Source organism: Hydra vulgaris, chromosome 09 (genome assembly GCF_038396675.1).
Source record: "Hydra vulgaris chromosome 09, alternate assembly HydraT2T_AEP".
NCBI lineage: Eukaryota > Metazoa > Cnidaria > Hydrozoa > Anthoathecata > Hydridae > Hydra > Hydra vulgaris.
This window is the reverse complement of record NC_088928.1, coordinates 10,582,501-10,599,554: the sequence shown is the minus strand read 5'-3', so window position 1 is coordinate 10,599,554 and position 17,054 is coordinate 10,582,501. Positions and strand designations below refer to the sequence as shown.

At 26.6% G+C, this 17,054-nt stretch overlaps 2 protein-coding genes across 2 annotated transcripts in view; one reads left to right on the top strand and one right to left on the bottom strand.

The window, feature by feature from the left end:
• LOC101238664 (usherin) overlaps positions 1 to 2,085 on the top strand; it is a 43,814-nt gene extending 41,729 nt beyond the window's left edge. Inside the window, exon 20 of the mRNA XM_065806554.1 lies at positions 1,769 to 2,085. Within this exon, the coding sequence (XP_065662626.1) occupies positions 1,769 to 2,085 (317 nt within the window). The remainder of the gene's footprint in view (positions 1 to 1,768) is intronic.
• A 6,461-nt stretch (positions 2,086 to 8,546) lies between these two features.
• LOC136084556 (laminin subunit beta-4-like) overlaps positions 8,547 to 17,054 on the bottom strand; it is a 25,574-nt gene continuing 17,066 nt past the window's right edge. The window contains exons 10-11 of the mRNA XM_065804698.1: positions 13,993 to 14,279; positions 8,547 to 8,805 (exon numbers count right to left, since the gene is read on the bottom strand). The gene's annotated coding sequence lies outside the window, so the exon portion shown is untranslated. The remainder of the gene's footprint in view (positions 8,806 to 13,992; positions 14,280 to 17,054) is intronic.

The window sequence follows — 17,054 nt, the reverse complement described above, 5'->3', positions numbered from 1 at the left end:
ATAATAGATTGGTTATGTGTGTTGTTCCTCAAGGCTTTGTTCATAGCCCTCTTTTGCTTTTAACATATGTTAATGATCTCAGCAATTTTTACATTTTATCAGTGCATCTATTCGCTGATGATACAAATTTATAATCTACCATTTAAAAACTTTTCCCCTGAAATTTGCTTATTACATACATGTTCAACTTAAAAAATATATATGTATATATATATACAGCCCTTAATTAAGAAAAATGAGGTCAACAATAGTTTTCCGACTTTAATATTTTAGAGGTTAGCATGAGGTCAGCAAAAAAAATTTAATACAAAGGTTTTACCAAAAAGCATAAAAAACAGATTATCAATTTTTTTTTTTTGCTGATCTCAAAAACTCCTAGGTCGACATTGCAGAATGCTTATCATATATATATATATATATATATATATATATATATATATATATATATATATATATATATATATATATATATATATATATATATATATATATATATATATATATATATATATATATATATATATATATATATATATATATATATATATATATATATATATATATATATATATATATATATATATATATATATGTATATATATATTTGGTATCCAAAGGCATAGTGTTTTGTTTTCAAATTAAATTATTTTTTTTCTCAAAACTTATTGTCTATGTTTCCAAAAAATGTATGTTACGTCTGCAAAACAAACTTGACAGTTGTCTGGATTAAGAAGTCAAGAAAACTTATCAAGCAATAATCAGAGTAATCATATCTAAATTTTATAAAAGTAAGAATTTTTTAAAATAATTATAAAAAATAAAATCACTAAATTTGAAGCTGAAAATACACCTTTAGATTTGCACAAAATTCATCCCTTAAAATTTAGATAATCTTTCTAAAGAGTCTTGAAGAATTAAAATTGTTAAAGAACATAGAGAACTTCTATTAATTATACACTAACTTAATACACACATACATACATACATAAATACATACATGCGCTACTGATGTCATAATGAATTAGCTAAATGTAAGGGCTTCAGTGCATCTTCTTACTAAGGTTTTGAGTTTGGGAAGCCAATATCTACCCATGATTGACATTGTAATTGTGCACTTAACCAAGCTTGTATTTATTTTCTCACTTTCTTATAGGTGGTTGAGACCATCTTTTAATTTCATTAAATCTATTATCTCCATCATCAGGTTCTTAATCTTCTCCATCATCATATTTTTCTTACTACCATTATTCATACAACTATTTTAATCTCTGAAGTTTTACATTTGTTTGTCGTTGGATACCCTTAGTCTATCTGCTGCAAATGCCTTACCTGTCACCAATAGGTTTCAGCCAGGCACGGAAGTTTTTTTTTCTTAGATTCCAAGTTGTTTTTACCTCTTATTGTTTGTTTATTTCTATTTGAATGCTTGCTAACCCCCATTCATGTTACAACAAATGTCTTTTCATTATAACAAATGTCTTTTTATTATATATTAATATGTCAATGCAAAAAAAATCTCTTGTTCTTAGATTACTCTTGTGTTTCATCTGAATCTTTTATCTGTATAAATCTTGTGTTTTATCTCAGATTATTCTCAGTTAATGAACTGAAAACCAGCCTTAAACTCCAAACCAAGTCCTTATTTGGTGTACTAAAACCCAGCATATAGCTATTTTTGTTATTTATTGTATGTTTGTATAAATTGAATATTACTTGTTTTGAAATTATTTTTATATTTTGATGACTTCTTTTTATTTTTAATTTATAGTTCCAGAAGGATTTAGTTTAGATAATTGCTCTGTTATCAACTCAACAAGCGTTTACCTAACCTGGAGGAAACCATCTCGCCCCAATGGAAAAATACTCAGTTATTATTTATATATACTTTTTCAACTAAATGATATGGTTTCATACAGAAATGTTTTGATCAAAAGTGGATTATTCTTTGATTACACTTTTATTGATTTGTCACCCTTTTCTGTATATAGCTTCAAAGTGGAAGTTGAAAATGATTTTGGAAACTTGTCAAGCATCTGTTACAATGTTACAACACCTGAAGATGGTATAATCTTTATTTCTTATTAAAAAAATTTATAAGTATTTTTACATGCCTTGTTTATTTAAAGTAAAATAACATGTTATGAAGTTATCAAGCAAATAAATAACCTTGATTTAAATTAATTGTTACCAAACCCTTTATACCTCTATTAGTAAGTTCTATTTTACTAATAAAAGTTCTATTTTACTTTTAAAATTTTCTATTTTATGTATAAAAGTATATATGGTAAAATGAGTTGGATACAACTAAAAGTAGACTTTTTATAATTGCTCATTACATATTCGTCAACTTTTAGTTGGCAACTTTTAATTGAAAGCATGGCACAATGAACTATCCATGACAAGGTTTGGATACGTATTAGGAATTTTTCTCTTGCCTTTATTTTTGTATGCAAAACTAATTCACTTCCAACAAGGCTGTGAGCAACAACTATTAAGTTAGGAGTTACTAAAAAAGAAAGAGAACAATTTATTCTGGAAAAGTAGTAAGCAGTTAAAGAGCAAAAAAAATACTTTATATAATATAAAGATTTAAATCTTGTAAAATATGTATTTTGTATTGTATTTGTATCTGTTTAAAATATGTTTATAGTACATGTTTATGATACCATTTTTAATACAAGTTTCTGATACTGATATTATTTTTACAATAAAAAACTCTAGATTAAATATTAAAAATCAGAAGACTTTACAGATATTTGCAACTTTCTGAAACTCAGTTTAAGAAACTTTGACAGATTTCAACATCTGGTTCCCATTTTCTATTTGACAGAAAATATTACGATCAAACAGATGGTGTTGCAATGGGTTCTCTTTAGTGTCCATCTTATATTTAATATTTTATTCGAGTTCCATGAACCAATATGGGTTAATAACTGTCTCTCCTCTAAACCAATTTTTATAGATGGCATGTGGATGACATAATTGCTATCTTTAAAAATTGGTTTAGAGGAGGGGGCAAGTTACTAACCCATATTGGTTCATGGAACTCGAATAAAATATTAAATATAAGATGGACACTAAAGAGAACCCATTGCAACACCATCTGTTTGATCGTAATATTTTCTGTCAAATAGAAAATGGGAACCAGATGTTGAAATCTGTCAAAGTTTCTTAAACTGAGTTTCAGAAAGTTGCAAATATCTGTAAAGTCTTCTGATTTTTAATATTTAATCTAGAGTTTTTTATTGTAAAAATAATATCAGTATCAGAAACTTGTATTAAAAATGGTATCATAAACATGTACTATAAACATATTTTAAACAGATACAAATACAATACAAAAAATACATATTTTACAAGATTTAAATCTTTATATTATATAAAGTATTTTTTTTGCTCTTTAACTGCTTACTACTTTTCCAGAATAAATTGTTCTCTTTCTTTTTTAGTAACTCCTAACTTAATAGTTGTTGCTCACAGCCTTGTTGGAAGTGAATTAGTTTTGCATACAAAAATAAAGGCAAGAGAAAAATTCCTAATACGTATCCAAACCTTGTCATGGATAGTTCATTGTGCCATGCTTTCAATTAAAAGTTGCCAACTAAAAGTTTGGAATGAGCAATTATAAAAAGTCTACTTTTAGTTGTATCCAACTCATTTTACCATATATACTTTTATACATAAAATAGAAAATTTTAAAAGTAAAATAGAACTTTTATTAGTAAAATAGAACTTACTAATAGAGGTATAAAGGGTTTGGTAACAATTAATTTAAATCAAGGTTATTTATTTGCTTGATAACTTCATAACATGTTATTTTATTTTAAATAAACAAGGCATGTAAAAATACTTATAAATTTTTTTAATAAGAAAATAAAGATTATACCATCTTCAGGTGTTGTAACATTGTAACAGATGCTTGACAAGTTTCCAAAATCATTTTCAACTTCCACTTTGAAGCTATATACAGAAAAGGGTGACAAATCAATAAAAGTGTAATCAAAGAATAATCCACTTTTGATCAAAACATTTCTGTATGAAACCATATCATTTAGTTGAAAAAGTATATATAAATAATAACTGAGTATTTTTCCATTGGGGCGAGATGGTTTCCTCCAGGTTAGGTAAACGCTTGTTGAGTTGATAACAGAGCAATTATCTAAACTAAATCCTTCTGGAACTATAAATTAAAAATAAAAAGAAGTCATCAAAATATAAAAATAATTTCAAAACAAGTAATATTCAATTTATACAAACATACAATAAATAACAAAAATAGCTATATGCTGGGTTTTAGTACACCAAATAAGGACTTGGTTTGGAGTTTAAGGCTGGTTTTCAGTTCATTAACTGAGAATAATCTGAGATAAAACACAAGATTTATACAGATAAAAGATTCAGATGAAACTAGAGTAATCTAAGAACAAGAGATTTTTTTTGCATTGACATATTAATATATAATAAAAAGACATTTGTTATAATGAAAAGACATTTGTTGTAAATAAATGGGGGTTAGCAAGCATTCAAATAGAAATAAACAAACAATAAGAGGTAAAAACAACTTGGAATCTAAGAAAAGCTCGTGCCTGGCTGAAACCTATTGGTGACAGGTAAGGCATTTGCAGCAGGATAACAACTAAGGGTATCCAACGACAAACAAATGTAAAACTTCAGAGATTAAAATAGTTGTATGAATAATGGTAGTAAAAATATGATGATGGAGAAGATTAAGAACCTGATGATGGAGATAATAGATTTAATGAAATTAAAAGATGGTCTCAACCACCTATAAGAAAGTGAGAAAATAAATACAAGCTTAGGTTAAGTGCACAATTACAATGTCAATCATGGGTAGATATTGGCTTCCCAAACTCAAAACCTTAGTAAGAAGATGCACTGAAGCCCTTACATTTAGCTAATTCATTATGTAGCATGGTCGACGCATGTATGTATTTATGTATGTATGTATGTGTGTATTAAGTTAGTGTATAATTAATAGAAGTTCTCTATGTTCTTTAACAATTTTAATTCTTCAAGACTCTTTAGAAAGATTATCTAAATTTTAAGGGATGAATTTTGTGCAAATCTAAAGGTGTATTTTCAGCTTCAAATTTAGTGATTTTATTTTTTATAATTATTTTAAAAAATTCTTACTTTTATAAAATTTAGATATGATTACTCTGATTATTGCTTGATAAGTTTTCTTGACTTCTTAATCCAGACAACTGTCAAGTTTGTTTTGCAGACGTAACATACATTTTTTGGAAACATAGACAATAAGTTTTGAGAAAAAAAATAATTTAATTTGAAAACAAAACACTATGCCTTTGGATACCAAATATATATATACATATATATATATATATATATATATATATATATATATATATATATATATATATATATATATATATATATATATATATATATATATATATATATATATATATATATATATATATATATATATATATATATATATATATATATATATATATATATATATATATATATATATATATATATATATATATATGATAAGCATTCTGCAATGTCGACCTAGGAGTTTTTGAGATCAGCAAAAAAAAAAAATTGATAATCTGTTTTTTATGCTTTTCAAAACCTTTGTATTAAATTTTTTTTGCTTAAGCTCATGCTAACCTCTAAAATATTAAAGTCGGAAAACTATTGTTGACCTCATTTTTCTTAATTAAGGGCTGTATATATATATACATATATATTTTTTAAGTTGAACATGTATGTAATAGCAAATTTAGGGGAAAAGTTTTTAAATGGTAGATTATAAATTTGTATCATCAGCGAATAGATGCACTGATAAAAATGTAAAAATTGCTAAGATCATTAACATATGTTAAAAGCAAAAGAGGGCTATGAACAAAGCCTTGAGGAACAACACACATAACCAATCTATTATTAGAATTATAAACATTAATACTTAAAACTGCCAATAACCATCGATGTTAATAGTAATAAAAATAAGATTGAACCACTCACTTACAACACCAATAACTTAAAACATCACTAACTTACAACACCATTAATTTATAACAAATAACTTACAACATCAATCATTTAAAACACCACTAACAACCAACTAACAACAACACTCACCTTAAAACAACACTAAAAACTAACTTACAACACCGTAGAAACTCAATATTGTCAATAGAAATTATAATATTATGATAAATTGTATCAAAAGCTTTCTGTAAATTGATAAAATAAAATAAAAAATAGTATCAAGAGTTTTTCTGATCTTCAGTAATTGTTATTTTTTCTGACTTTTTCTGTTTACACTTATATATGCATAAGTATAATGTTAAAATTAAAATTTATTTAAAAGATTTCAGAATAAAGTACACTTTAGAATAAGTTTTTCAACAAGTTTACCAATGTTAGATAAAAAAAATTAAATCTATAGTTAACACATACAAGTTTAAAGTCATTTTTATATATCGAATTACACTTTTATATATAAATACACAGAAAAACTTTAAACATTAGAAAATTTTCCATTTATGAATGAGATATTAAATAGAAAGAATATTTGAAAATGTTTAAAATATAAATGTGTTTGTCTAATTTATAAAGGTGTTTGTTTAATCTATAAAGGTGTTTGTGGAAATGCTATTTTGATCTAACGATTTTCTTGTTGAATATAAGCTAATTAGTAATAATTTAATTTAGGTATATTTTGCGGAGATAAAAGTAATCTATGTAAATTTGAACATTTATGATTCTTTTTATATATAATTGACATAAGAGGAACTAATATTGGGTTAAAGTTAATGTCTAAACTTGTAAAAATAGTAGTAAGCTTTTCAGAGATTCAGTCAGGTCAGTTATATATGTTTTATTAATTTATTAACAATTGAGAGAAATTACCAAATTATGTCAAGGTTTTTTTTCTGAGAAGAAATTTATTCAATGGTTTTTTTTTGATTTTTGAGAAGAAGTTTATTAAATGGTTTTTTTTTTATTAAGTTTAATTAACATAAATATCATGTATTTATATTCAAATACTTTACAAACAAATTTAAATTTTGTTATAAAAGATTGCATACTCGAACAGATTTGTTTGAAGAGATTTATTTATGCAACACAATGATTGCAAAAAAAGCGAGCCGTGCCGGTTACCTAGACCTGGGAGATGTGATAATAAAAACAGATTGTGATCGGTGTTGTAGATGGTGTTGTAGATGGTGTTGTAGATGGTGTTGTAGATGGTATTGTAGATGGTGTTGTAGATGGTGTTGTAGATGGTGTTGTAGATGGTGTTGTAGATGGTGTTGTAGATGGTGTTGTAGATGGTGTTGTAAAATCATAAGAAAATATATAATAAGTGGTAGATTTTACAATATAAAAAATATAAAATAGTAATATTATTTTGAAAAAATAATAATTTGTTTTGGTAATCTATAAATCTTTTATTTGTATTTTTTTTAATTTTTCTTGAAGATTTAAGAAGAGATGATTCTTTGAAACAAGTAACCTTAAACCAATAAAAAGTAAAATCTTTGAAAGCGAAAGTGAAATGTTTCTCTGAAAGTTTGTAATAAAACAATTATAATGTAAAAACATTACATTATTAAAAAAAAAAAAATGTTAACACAAATGATATTTTTGCGTATAATAACATAGTATAATTGTAAAAACTTGAAATTAACTTACTATCAGATAAGGTTTTCACACTTATAGAATTACTTAAAATAAAACCAACATTATTAGAAGCATTTATTATGATGTCATATATTGTATACGCAAGAAGGCCAGTGCATAATGCAGTTTCATCTGTCTATTTGAGCTCAAAACAAATTACTGACATATCAACTGTCGTATATTTAAGATAAAAACTGCCTTTTACTATTAAATAATAGATTAATGGCCCATTTGGTTGCACTGAGGATAATTGGCAGTTAATAAATGAGGTTATGTTTTGCACTAATAACTGAATGGTACCATTCGGCTTCCCTTGTCCCCAGCTAAACCTATGACTTTGGGGCTAAAACCACAACCACTGGCAGTACAGACTTGTACTTGATACACATACTGTGTATATGGCTTTAGATTTTGTGCAATATAGTCATTTGGTAATGCACCCCAATTTAAAACAATAACTCCATCCTGCCATAGATAATAATTTCTTACAACTCCATTAGGAGAATTTGGAGGGTATATTTTTACCAATAAAATTGTAGAACCAACTGGTGTTACCTTAGGAGGTGGAATGTTTGTGGGAGCACTTTCAAGTGTTCTTACCTCTGAAGCATTACTAATGACACTTCCTTTATTATTAAATGCTTTCACTAAAAAAGTAAAATATAAGGTTCAGGAACAAGGTTCTCAACAATCACAGCAAAGTTCGATTTAGTGGTATTACTAATCAGTCATGTTATTTAAACTGTTCGAAAGTGACACAAACAACTGATACATAAAAATTATCCCATTTAGTTTATGAGGTGGTGACCATAAAACTTCAATTCGCACACTGTCTCAAACCTGTACCGGTGGAGCCATCAGATCTTCAGGGTGGGTTTCACCAGGATATTGATCAACATATACTGAAACACAACCTACATAACCGCCGGCCGAAAGCTGTACTGGAGACAATCTGTATGCTGTAAGATTTGCAATATTAAAAAAAAAGACTTTTGCAGATACAAAACATCATTGAGTTCAACTTTGTAGAAAATAATTTCTGGTTAGGTTTGATAGGAGGTTTCCATGAAATATTAAATGAAGTTGGAGATGTTGCAATAATTGGAGGTGAGAACATTTCTGGAACTAAAATGTATAAAATTATATATATATATATATATATATATATATATATATATATATATATATATATATATATATATATATATATATATATATATATATATATATATATATATATATATATATATATATATATATATATATATATATACAGGATGCGGAAAAAGATCCCGTACAAAAATATAAACAGCAAAAGTTTCTGTACAAGGCGAGAAACAAATTACACTTTAGTTTAAAACAAAATAATACTAAATAATACTAAAATAATACAAAGGAATACCAAAAAATATAAAAACACACTATATATTGAAAGGAAACACCATACAGATAATTTTTTTAAATTATACTTTGTACGGGAACTTTTACCTCACCCTGTATATCACACACACACACACATATATACAAACACACACGCCCACACACACGCACACACGCACACACACACACACACACACACACACACACACCGGCTGGGGTACCCCAAAAAAAAGTTCCAGATAGTTCTTAGAAAATGAAAACAATGTTATGGTTCATTTAATTGACATTTGCAAGATGTATATTTTCAAAATTTATAACAATGATTTTCATAATTTTCCTATATTTGTTCTAACTGTTCAAAAATTATGTTATGAAAATACATTTTTATTATGAAAACAAATAAAAATATTTGTTTGGAGTAACTTTTATGCCTGGAATTTCACTTTCAAACTCGAGTGCCGCATGTGCCTCTGTAATAGATTTATGTGATAAACATTTTTCAACTCAGAAATAAATTTTAACATAGAGCAAAAAATTAAAAAATAAAACAAGTAGCTAAGAGAAAATGCAACTGCTCTATTAGTCCTAGAAGAAATGTTTACCTTGTTGAATATTATGATATAATACTGGAATACAACCTCAGACCGCAAATGTCAACCTATTCAAACATTTACTCAAATGAGAAAAATAAACCTAGGTTCTACTGTTTACAGAAAACAGTTCAAGACAATTCCAGTCAATAAGGGATAAACCTTCTAATAAAGCAAATGATTTAATTGATTTATTGACTAAAAGGTAAAAACTAGTACTATATTTTTACACCAAACTAGTTAAAGAAATTTCAGAAGATCTCAAAATATTTATTGTTTATGACAAATTGGCTGTGAGTGTTCCAGATGCTTCAGATTGCAATGATATATTGGTTGAGGTGGTACAAATGAAAAATGGGACTTTTATATCCCAAATCTCATAGTTTTGAGAGTAAAATCTCATGATTTTCAAATTTTCCATAATTTTTTGGGACAGCCTAACAAACACATGCACACACACGCACTCAGACACACATATATACACACACATAACTGCATCTTGTTACCATGGTTTATCTTGAAAAACATCACTAAGTTAGCATAACATATATTACTACAGAAGACCCTTAAAAACTTTGAATATATTTATTCTTGAAATTTTTAAAAGTGTAAGTAAATATTTAAATACATCTATATTTAAATATATGTACATGTGTGTGTATATATATATATATATATATATATATATATATATATATATATATATATATATATATATATATATATATATATATATATATATATATATATATATATATATATATATATATTTATATATAAAATTAAACATTAAAAAATAAAAATAAAAAAATCCACTAATTCAAATGCACTTAGTTTAAATTGTTACTTTAGATCTACAATAAAAAATTTTGTTGAAATGCAAATATACTTCAGACCTATAATTAATGTTTTACAAACAAACTTATTTATTCTGAAGTCTTACTGGAAAATATTAATGAATTATTCATCTTATTAATAAGTTAATTTACTCTTTTTATCATTCTATTGATACCTGCTTTTTACTTGATTTTTATTATCTTTTCTACAAACAATTTTTTTATATTTAAGTTAAGACAAACAAAAATATAACAACATACTGCAGATGTTATTCTAAATTATAATATATTGTAATAGCATCATCTAATTAAAAGATACAAGTATGGCTAAAACCAGATCTAAAACATTTCTACATCTTTATTGGAGTACTGATGAAAAATTTTAAATTAAATTTTGTTTACAACATAATTAGATGTTTTGAGAGTTTATTTTTATTTCCATAAAAAAGTAGAAAAATTTTGTCATAAGGATAAAAACTATATTATCAACAAATGAAGTATGATGCTAAAATATTTCTGTATTTTAAACACACTGTTTAAAAGACAAGAATCATTGTTAGATTAAAACATTTGATGTAACAAGATTTCATTAAGATGAGCACAACATATCAAAAGAGATAATTTTGTTGCTTAAATTATTATTCTTTTTGGTTCATCATGATTCCATATATATAGTAGAGAAAATAAAACTGATGATTAAGATTCTGAAAGTAAATATGGAATATGTATGCTGGGTTAATAAAGGTAAAAAATCTCAAAAAGAGACATTGCATCATAAGGTTGCATCATAAAAAAAATAATTGAAAGTAAAAAGTGGCAAAAAATCTTACTCATTCACAATATTCAAGATAATGTCATAAATTGTTTAAGCAAGAACAAAAAATCAAACATTTTCTGAAAATGGATAAATATATGCACAGTTTTTTCAACATTTTAACAAAAAGGAAAGTACACAGTAATGATATGGTGTCATTTGTAATGAGTAATAATCAGTAATGATGTGATGTCACTTGTGATGAATAATGATCAGTAATGATATGTCACTTGTGAAGAGTAATGATCAGTAATGATGTGATGTCACTTGTGATGAGTAATAACCAGTCATGATATGATGTCACTTGTGATGAATAATAACCAGTAATGATATGATATCACTTGTGATGAGTAATGATCAGTAATGATGTGATATCACTTGTGATGAGTAATAATCAGTTATGATGTGATGCCACTTGTGATGAGTAATAACCAGTAATGATATGATATCACTTGTGATGAGCAATAATCAGTAATGATATGATATCACTTGTAAAAAGTAATGATCAGTAATGATCTACAAACTCTTGTAATTGACAAACTTAATCATTCTCAACATGAAAATAAAAGTTTTTAAGCTAACTGAGAGTGCAATTGATGACAAAGCACACAATTAAAATCAAAATCGAAAGAATCTTTTATTTGAAATGACATCTAAAAAAAAGTTAAAAAAAAAAATTTAAAAAAATCTGGGAATAATGGTAAGTGAATCAAGAGTTTAATGTTGAGCGCATAAAATAAAGCTATTCGGTAAAGTTCTCAGAAGAAACCATTAAAGAGAATAATCATCTTAAATATTTTAAATATATAAATAAATGTTTTTAAAAACTGTTTTTTTTCTTACAAATCAAACTTCAATTTGAATTTAAACTTTTGAACCTAATTGAATATGAAATATAATTTCAACATTTTGATTGAATATTTTTGGGGCATTATTAGAAAACAAAGTAAAGAAACCTTATACAAAAAATAAGAAATTTTTCTAATAGAGGAATAGATCAAAATTAGGCTTTCTATATTAGAAAAGTTAGTTGATTCAGCTCACTAAATGGTAAAACAATAAAATGTGGATGTAAGATTTTGAAGCATTGTGAATCAGGCACTTTCTTTTCATTTTTTCAAAAATGAGAAGAAACTGCGTGAAAAAAGTATGGAATAAAATAGAAAAATATTTGTAATAAAATAATAAAAATACTGACATCATTTATATTTAGTAAAAAAAAAACCCCAGATTTTGGTTGTCACCATGTAACCATTATTCCAATTATAAACAATCTGGCCTCTACCCAACTCTTTGCAAATGCTTGCTCTGTTTATTTCTACTTTTAGAAATTAAAAAATTAAAATTCTACTTTTAAATAGCTCTCAATTGGGTATTTCTGAAGATTTGTTTTTTCAGGCACAATTTTCACATAATTTTCTTTAGACTATTTCATAGCCAGTTAACTATTTTATACAAAGTTATAACTTGAAGCCAAATCAGCCCAGAACACAGGTTCATTATCATTTGATTTAATGAGATGTAAAAGATATTTTTGAAACACTCTTAGTATATATTTGACCAGAAAATGTGTACTCAGTAATATAAGATGCTTTTTTTTTTGTCACACCAGCAAATAGCTCGCCAAATCAAGGCTTTTTTTAGAAAACTTATCATGCATTGTGTGTTGGGACCCTTTCTTTTCCTCTATATTTGACAATATAATAGATGTCAATTTTGACAGCACCAGAAATTTTCTAATTATTGAACTTGATATAAGTTTCATTATCTTCAATAATCTTTAGAAACAAAATTGTCATGTGACCCTCAGCAGGATCTGTTTTTTTTTATTGCTTTTTTTTTAGTTTTAGTACGGTTGGGCACTTTATATAATTTGAAATAATGTAGTTTATGTTTATTTCAAGCATTTAAAACAAAAATATTTGAAAATCAATTTAATTTTGTTGAATTTTGTGAGGTAATATTAAAACTATTATCCAGTTTTCTAAACAGTTTTTAATCATGAAAACCTTTCTTTAATTGCCAGATATGTGTTCAATTGATTTTACTTGAGAAAAACAGTGTCAGGATGTATTTGCAACTCTTTAGCTAATGAATTGTAGTTTTTATTTGGATTTTTCAAATATTTGTTCACAATTTTTTCTCTAATTTCTTCTTCTTTTGTAATTTTAAAAACTAATTTTAGGTTAAATGTGAAACCTAAACGCGTTTTTTTTGAAACCGCAAACGCTGTAAGCAAAATAAAAACATAATTAAAAATATATTAATACAACTAAAAAAAAAATGACGTATTTACTCTTTCAAGTTTATTTTGTGTACACTCTTTATTTAACTTATTAATTTATTTAACTATTTATTATTCAATTTTTATTATTATTAACTATTTATTATCTATTTTTATATATTTATTTATTGATTTATTTAATTATTAACTTATTTAACTATTTTTTACACTTGAAATAGTTACACTTGAAATAGCAACAGGACTTCTAATACAAAAAAAATTTTACTATTAGTAGTAAGTTGGAGTAAAACAAATATGATTATGTAAGTGTTATTTGGTTTTCTAATATATTGATTTGATAAAACAAAAAAGTTTTTAGTAAAATAATATTGTACTAGAATTTGAAACAAATAAATAAATTAACAAATTAAATTTCTTTTTCTTTAATTTTTATAACTTTTTTATTACCTGATGGTAAGGTTGTAACATTAATCTGGTTACTTTCTGTGCTTCCTCCACCTGTGAACACCTCAACTTTAAACAAATAAAGAGTTGCAGGATTTAAAGTTTCAATTTCACATTCTGTACCAATCCGCCTTGCAATATCTTACTAATGTTTTCACCAACACTTGGAATATATCCATAAATAACATATTTTCTAATAAGTCCACTACTGATCAATGGAGGAGCCCAAATAAGTTTAACAGAGTAAGCACCAAGGTTCGTAATATTTGGAGGCAAAAAATTTTTCGGAACTATAAAATTACAAATAAAAAAAGACAACTGAATATATATACATTTATATATATATATATATATATATATATATATATATATATATATATATATATATATATATATATATATATATATATATATATATATATATATATATATATATATATATATATATATATATATGTATGTATGTATATATATATATATATATATATATATATATATATATATATATATATATATATATATATATTTAGGGTGAGTTAGAAGTTTTTTTATCTTTCCTGTACATGAACAAAAAGTTGTCTTGGTATCAGTACAGATATAAAAATAATATTTAAAGATTTTTTATGAAACGTTTAGGTACACAATATTTGATTAAAGTCTTACCTTATTTGATATATTTTAACCATTTCCTTGGTACAATCTAAATACGTACCAACTATAAATCATTGACTAAAATGCATTGGGATTGAAGCTTTAGCACCTAACTACAAGTGCTAAAAAGAAATGGAATAAATTTTATAACGTTATTTTAATGTGACGTCACCAACATTAGCAACAAACCATGTGCTGGATTTTTTAGAAACAAGCAAAATATCTAATATATTATTTTGTAGTTTTATTTTCTTCTTTGCAATAATAGATCTATAGTAAAATTCAAGTAGGCTAATATAGATGTATACTACAGTAGGCTATAGTTTAGACTGTAGAAAGATCACTTCATTTAACATGTAGGCCTATTTATGAGAGGGCTAAACATATTATAGTCTGTATAAATATTGGAATATTTATTGACTAAATTCTTATGAAAAATTGTTTTAACAGCTTTTATTTATTGTAAACATAACTTGTTGTATTTTTTTTTTATTATTTTATACAAATTATATTAAATATGGATTGTATGTGTACACGAAGTAGAATTAAACATCCATTGTTTGGACAGTTAGTTGATCTATCCCATCAAATGAAGACGTTATTAAGGCGTTCTATTATAATCAGAAAACAGTATTAGAAATTAGCTTGCAAGAAAGATATTCAATTTTAGCAGACAGAGTGAAATGTGTTTATTCAAAAGCAAGTATTCCACAATAGAAGTGAATAGCACAATCATTAGGATTAGAAGACTTATGGATAAAGTACATACACTTGAAAAATATTCAGATGCAAAAAGAACATCAGACACTGAGAAGTTGAATTCTTTTAAGCAGTTATTTGACATTTGTACCTGCAAATGAACTTATGCATGTGCTCCATTGATAAAGTGGGATTTCTGGGTTGACCAAAAAAAAGTTAGAAATATGATAATTGGTGGAGTAGACAAAGAAACGACAGCAACACTGGAAAAGAAACAAAAACGCAAATTTATGAAATCGGTGTGTGATGAAGCAGAGTCAAAAGAGGTTGAATATGAAACTGAGAAAGATATTGATGAGGATGAGCGTAACATGTCTGAAAGTAATTATACATCAGAGGAAGAGATAGTATCAGTGCATAACAGAAACAAGTACAAGGAATTAGCTAAAGCAGTTGATCGATGCAAAATTAGCAACAGAGATACATGTCTTATTGTTAATGCTGTTTTAAAAGACCTCAGTATGTTGTCTTCAGCAACAATTCTTGATCCTTCAAAGCTACGTCGACAAAGGAATTTCTGGAGAGATACTCTGGTTGAAGAACATATGCAGAGCAATAAGGAATTGTGCTGTATAGGCTTTGATGGAAAACAAGACGTTACATTAGTTGAGAGTTTTGGTTGTAGAAGAAGTAAAAAAGAAGAACACTATAGTATTGTTTTGTATCCAGGAAACATATACATCGATCATGTAGTTCCTGAAAGTAGTAAAGCTGTGTGGTAAGCAAAGGAGTTAATGTCAGTTATTATAGAGACAAACTCCGTCAAAGCATTCAAGGTGTTGTGTGTGATGGCGCAAATAATAATACAGTAAAAGCAACGGAATCATAAGAAAATTCAAAGATTAGGTAGACCATGACATGGGTGGGTATGCCTTCTACACTGTAACGAGCTCCCATTAAATAATTTTTTTGGCAGGCGTGGATTTTGCTCGAACTACAGGACCTTCCACATTGACAGGTACAATTAGCTCAGCTCTAGAATATGATCCGAATGAATTGCCTGTCGTTAATTATTTGCCAATTACTGGTAAGGTGACTGATTGTGATGAAGCTGTCAAGAAGAATCTTAGCACAGACCAACTGCTACTTTTGAAAGCATGTCTAACAGTGCAGCGTGGGGAACGAGACCTACAGATATTGATTTCCTCGAGTAGATGTTACCTGGAAATATAAGTCATGCTCGGTGGTTGACAAAAGCCAACAGGATTTTGTGTCTCTACATGTCTAGAGAGGTGGCATCTGAACCTCTTAGAAGAGTAACGCATTTCATTTCAAAGTATGGACCCTCTTGGTTCAAAATCAAATCAAATTCTTCTTGCCAAAATGGTGCTAACAACTTCTTTTACTTAGTTCAGTTGTTTCAGGAACTTGATGCATTAGATCAGGCTGTGGTTCGTCCTGTTCTCGAAAATAACTGCTCTTTGCGCATGCTGAAAACATTCTGTTAGCTGCAGTTAGTGATAGTGATATGGAAATTGATCATTTAGGTAGACAATAAAATAAGCAAGAGAGAAGCAGACTAATAGTAACATACCGATTTCGCGTCTTTGATAAGAAGGATATAACATTAAATCTGGCTGCAACATCGTTCATAGACATGTAACTAGGAGCAAGATCGTTCGTCTCCTCCGATGCTATCACACCTTTCAAATGAT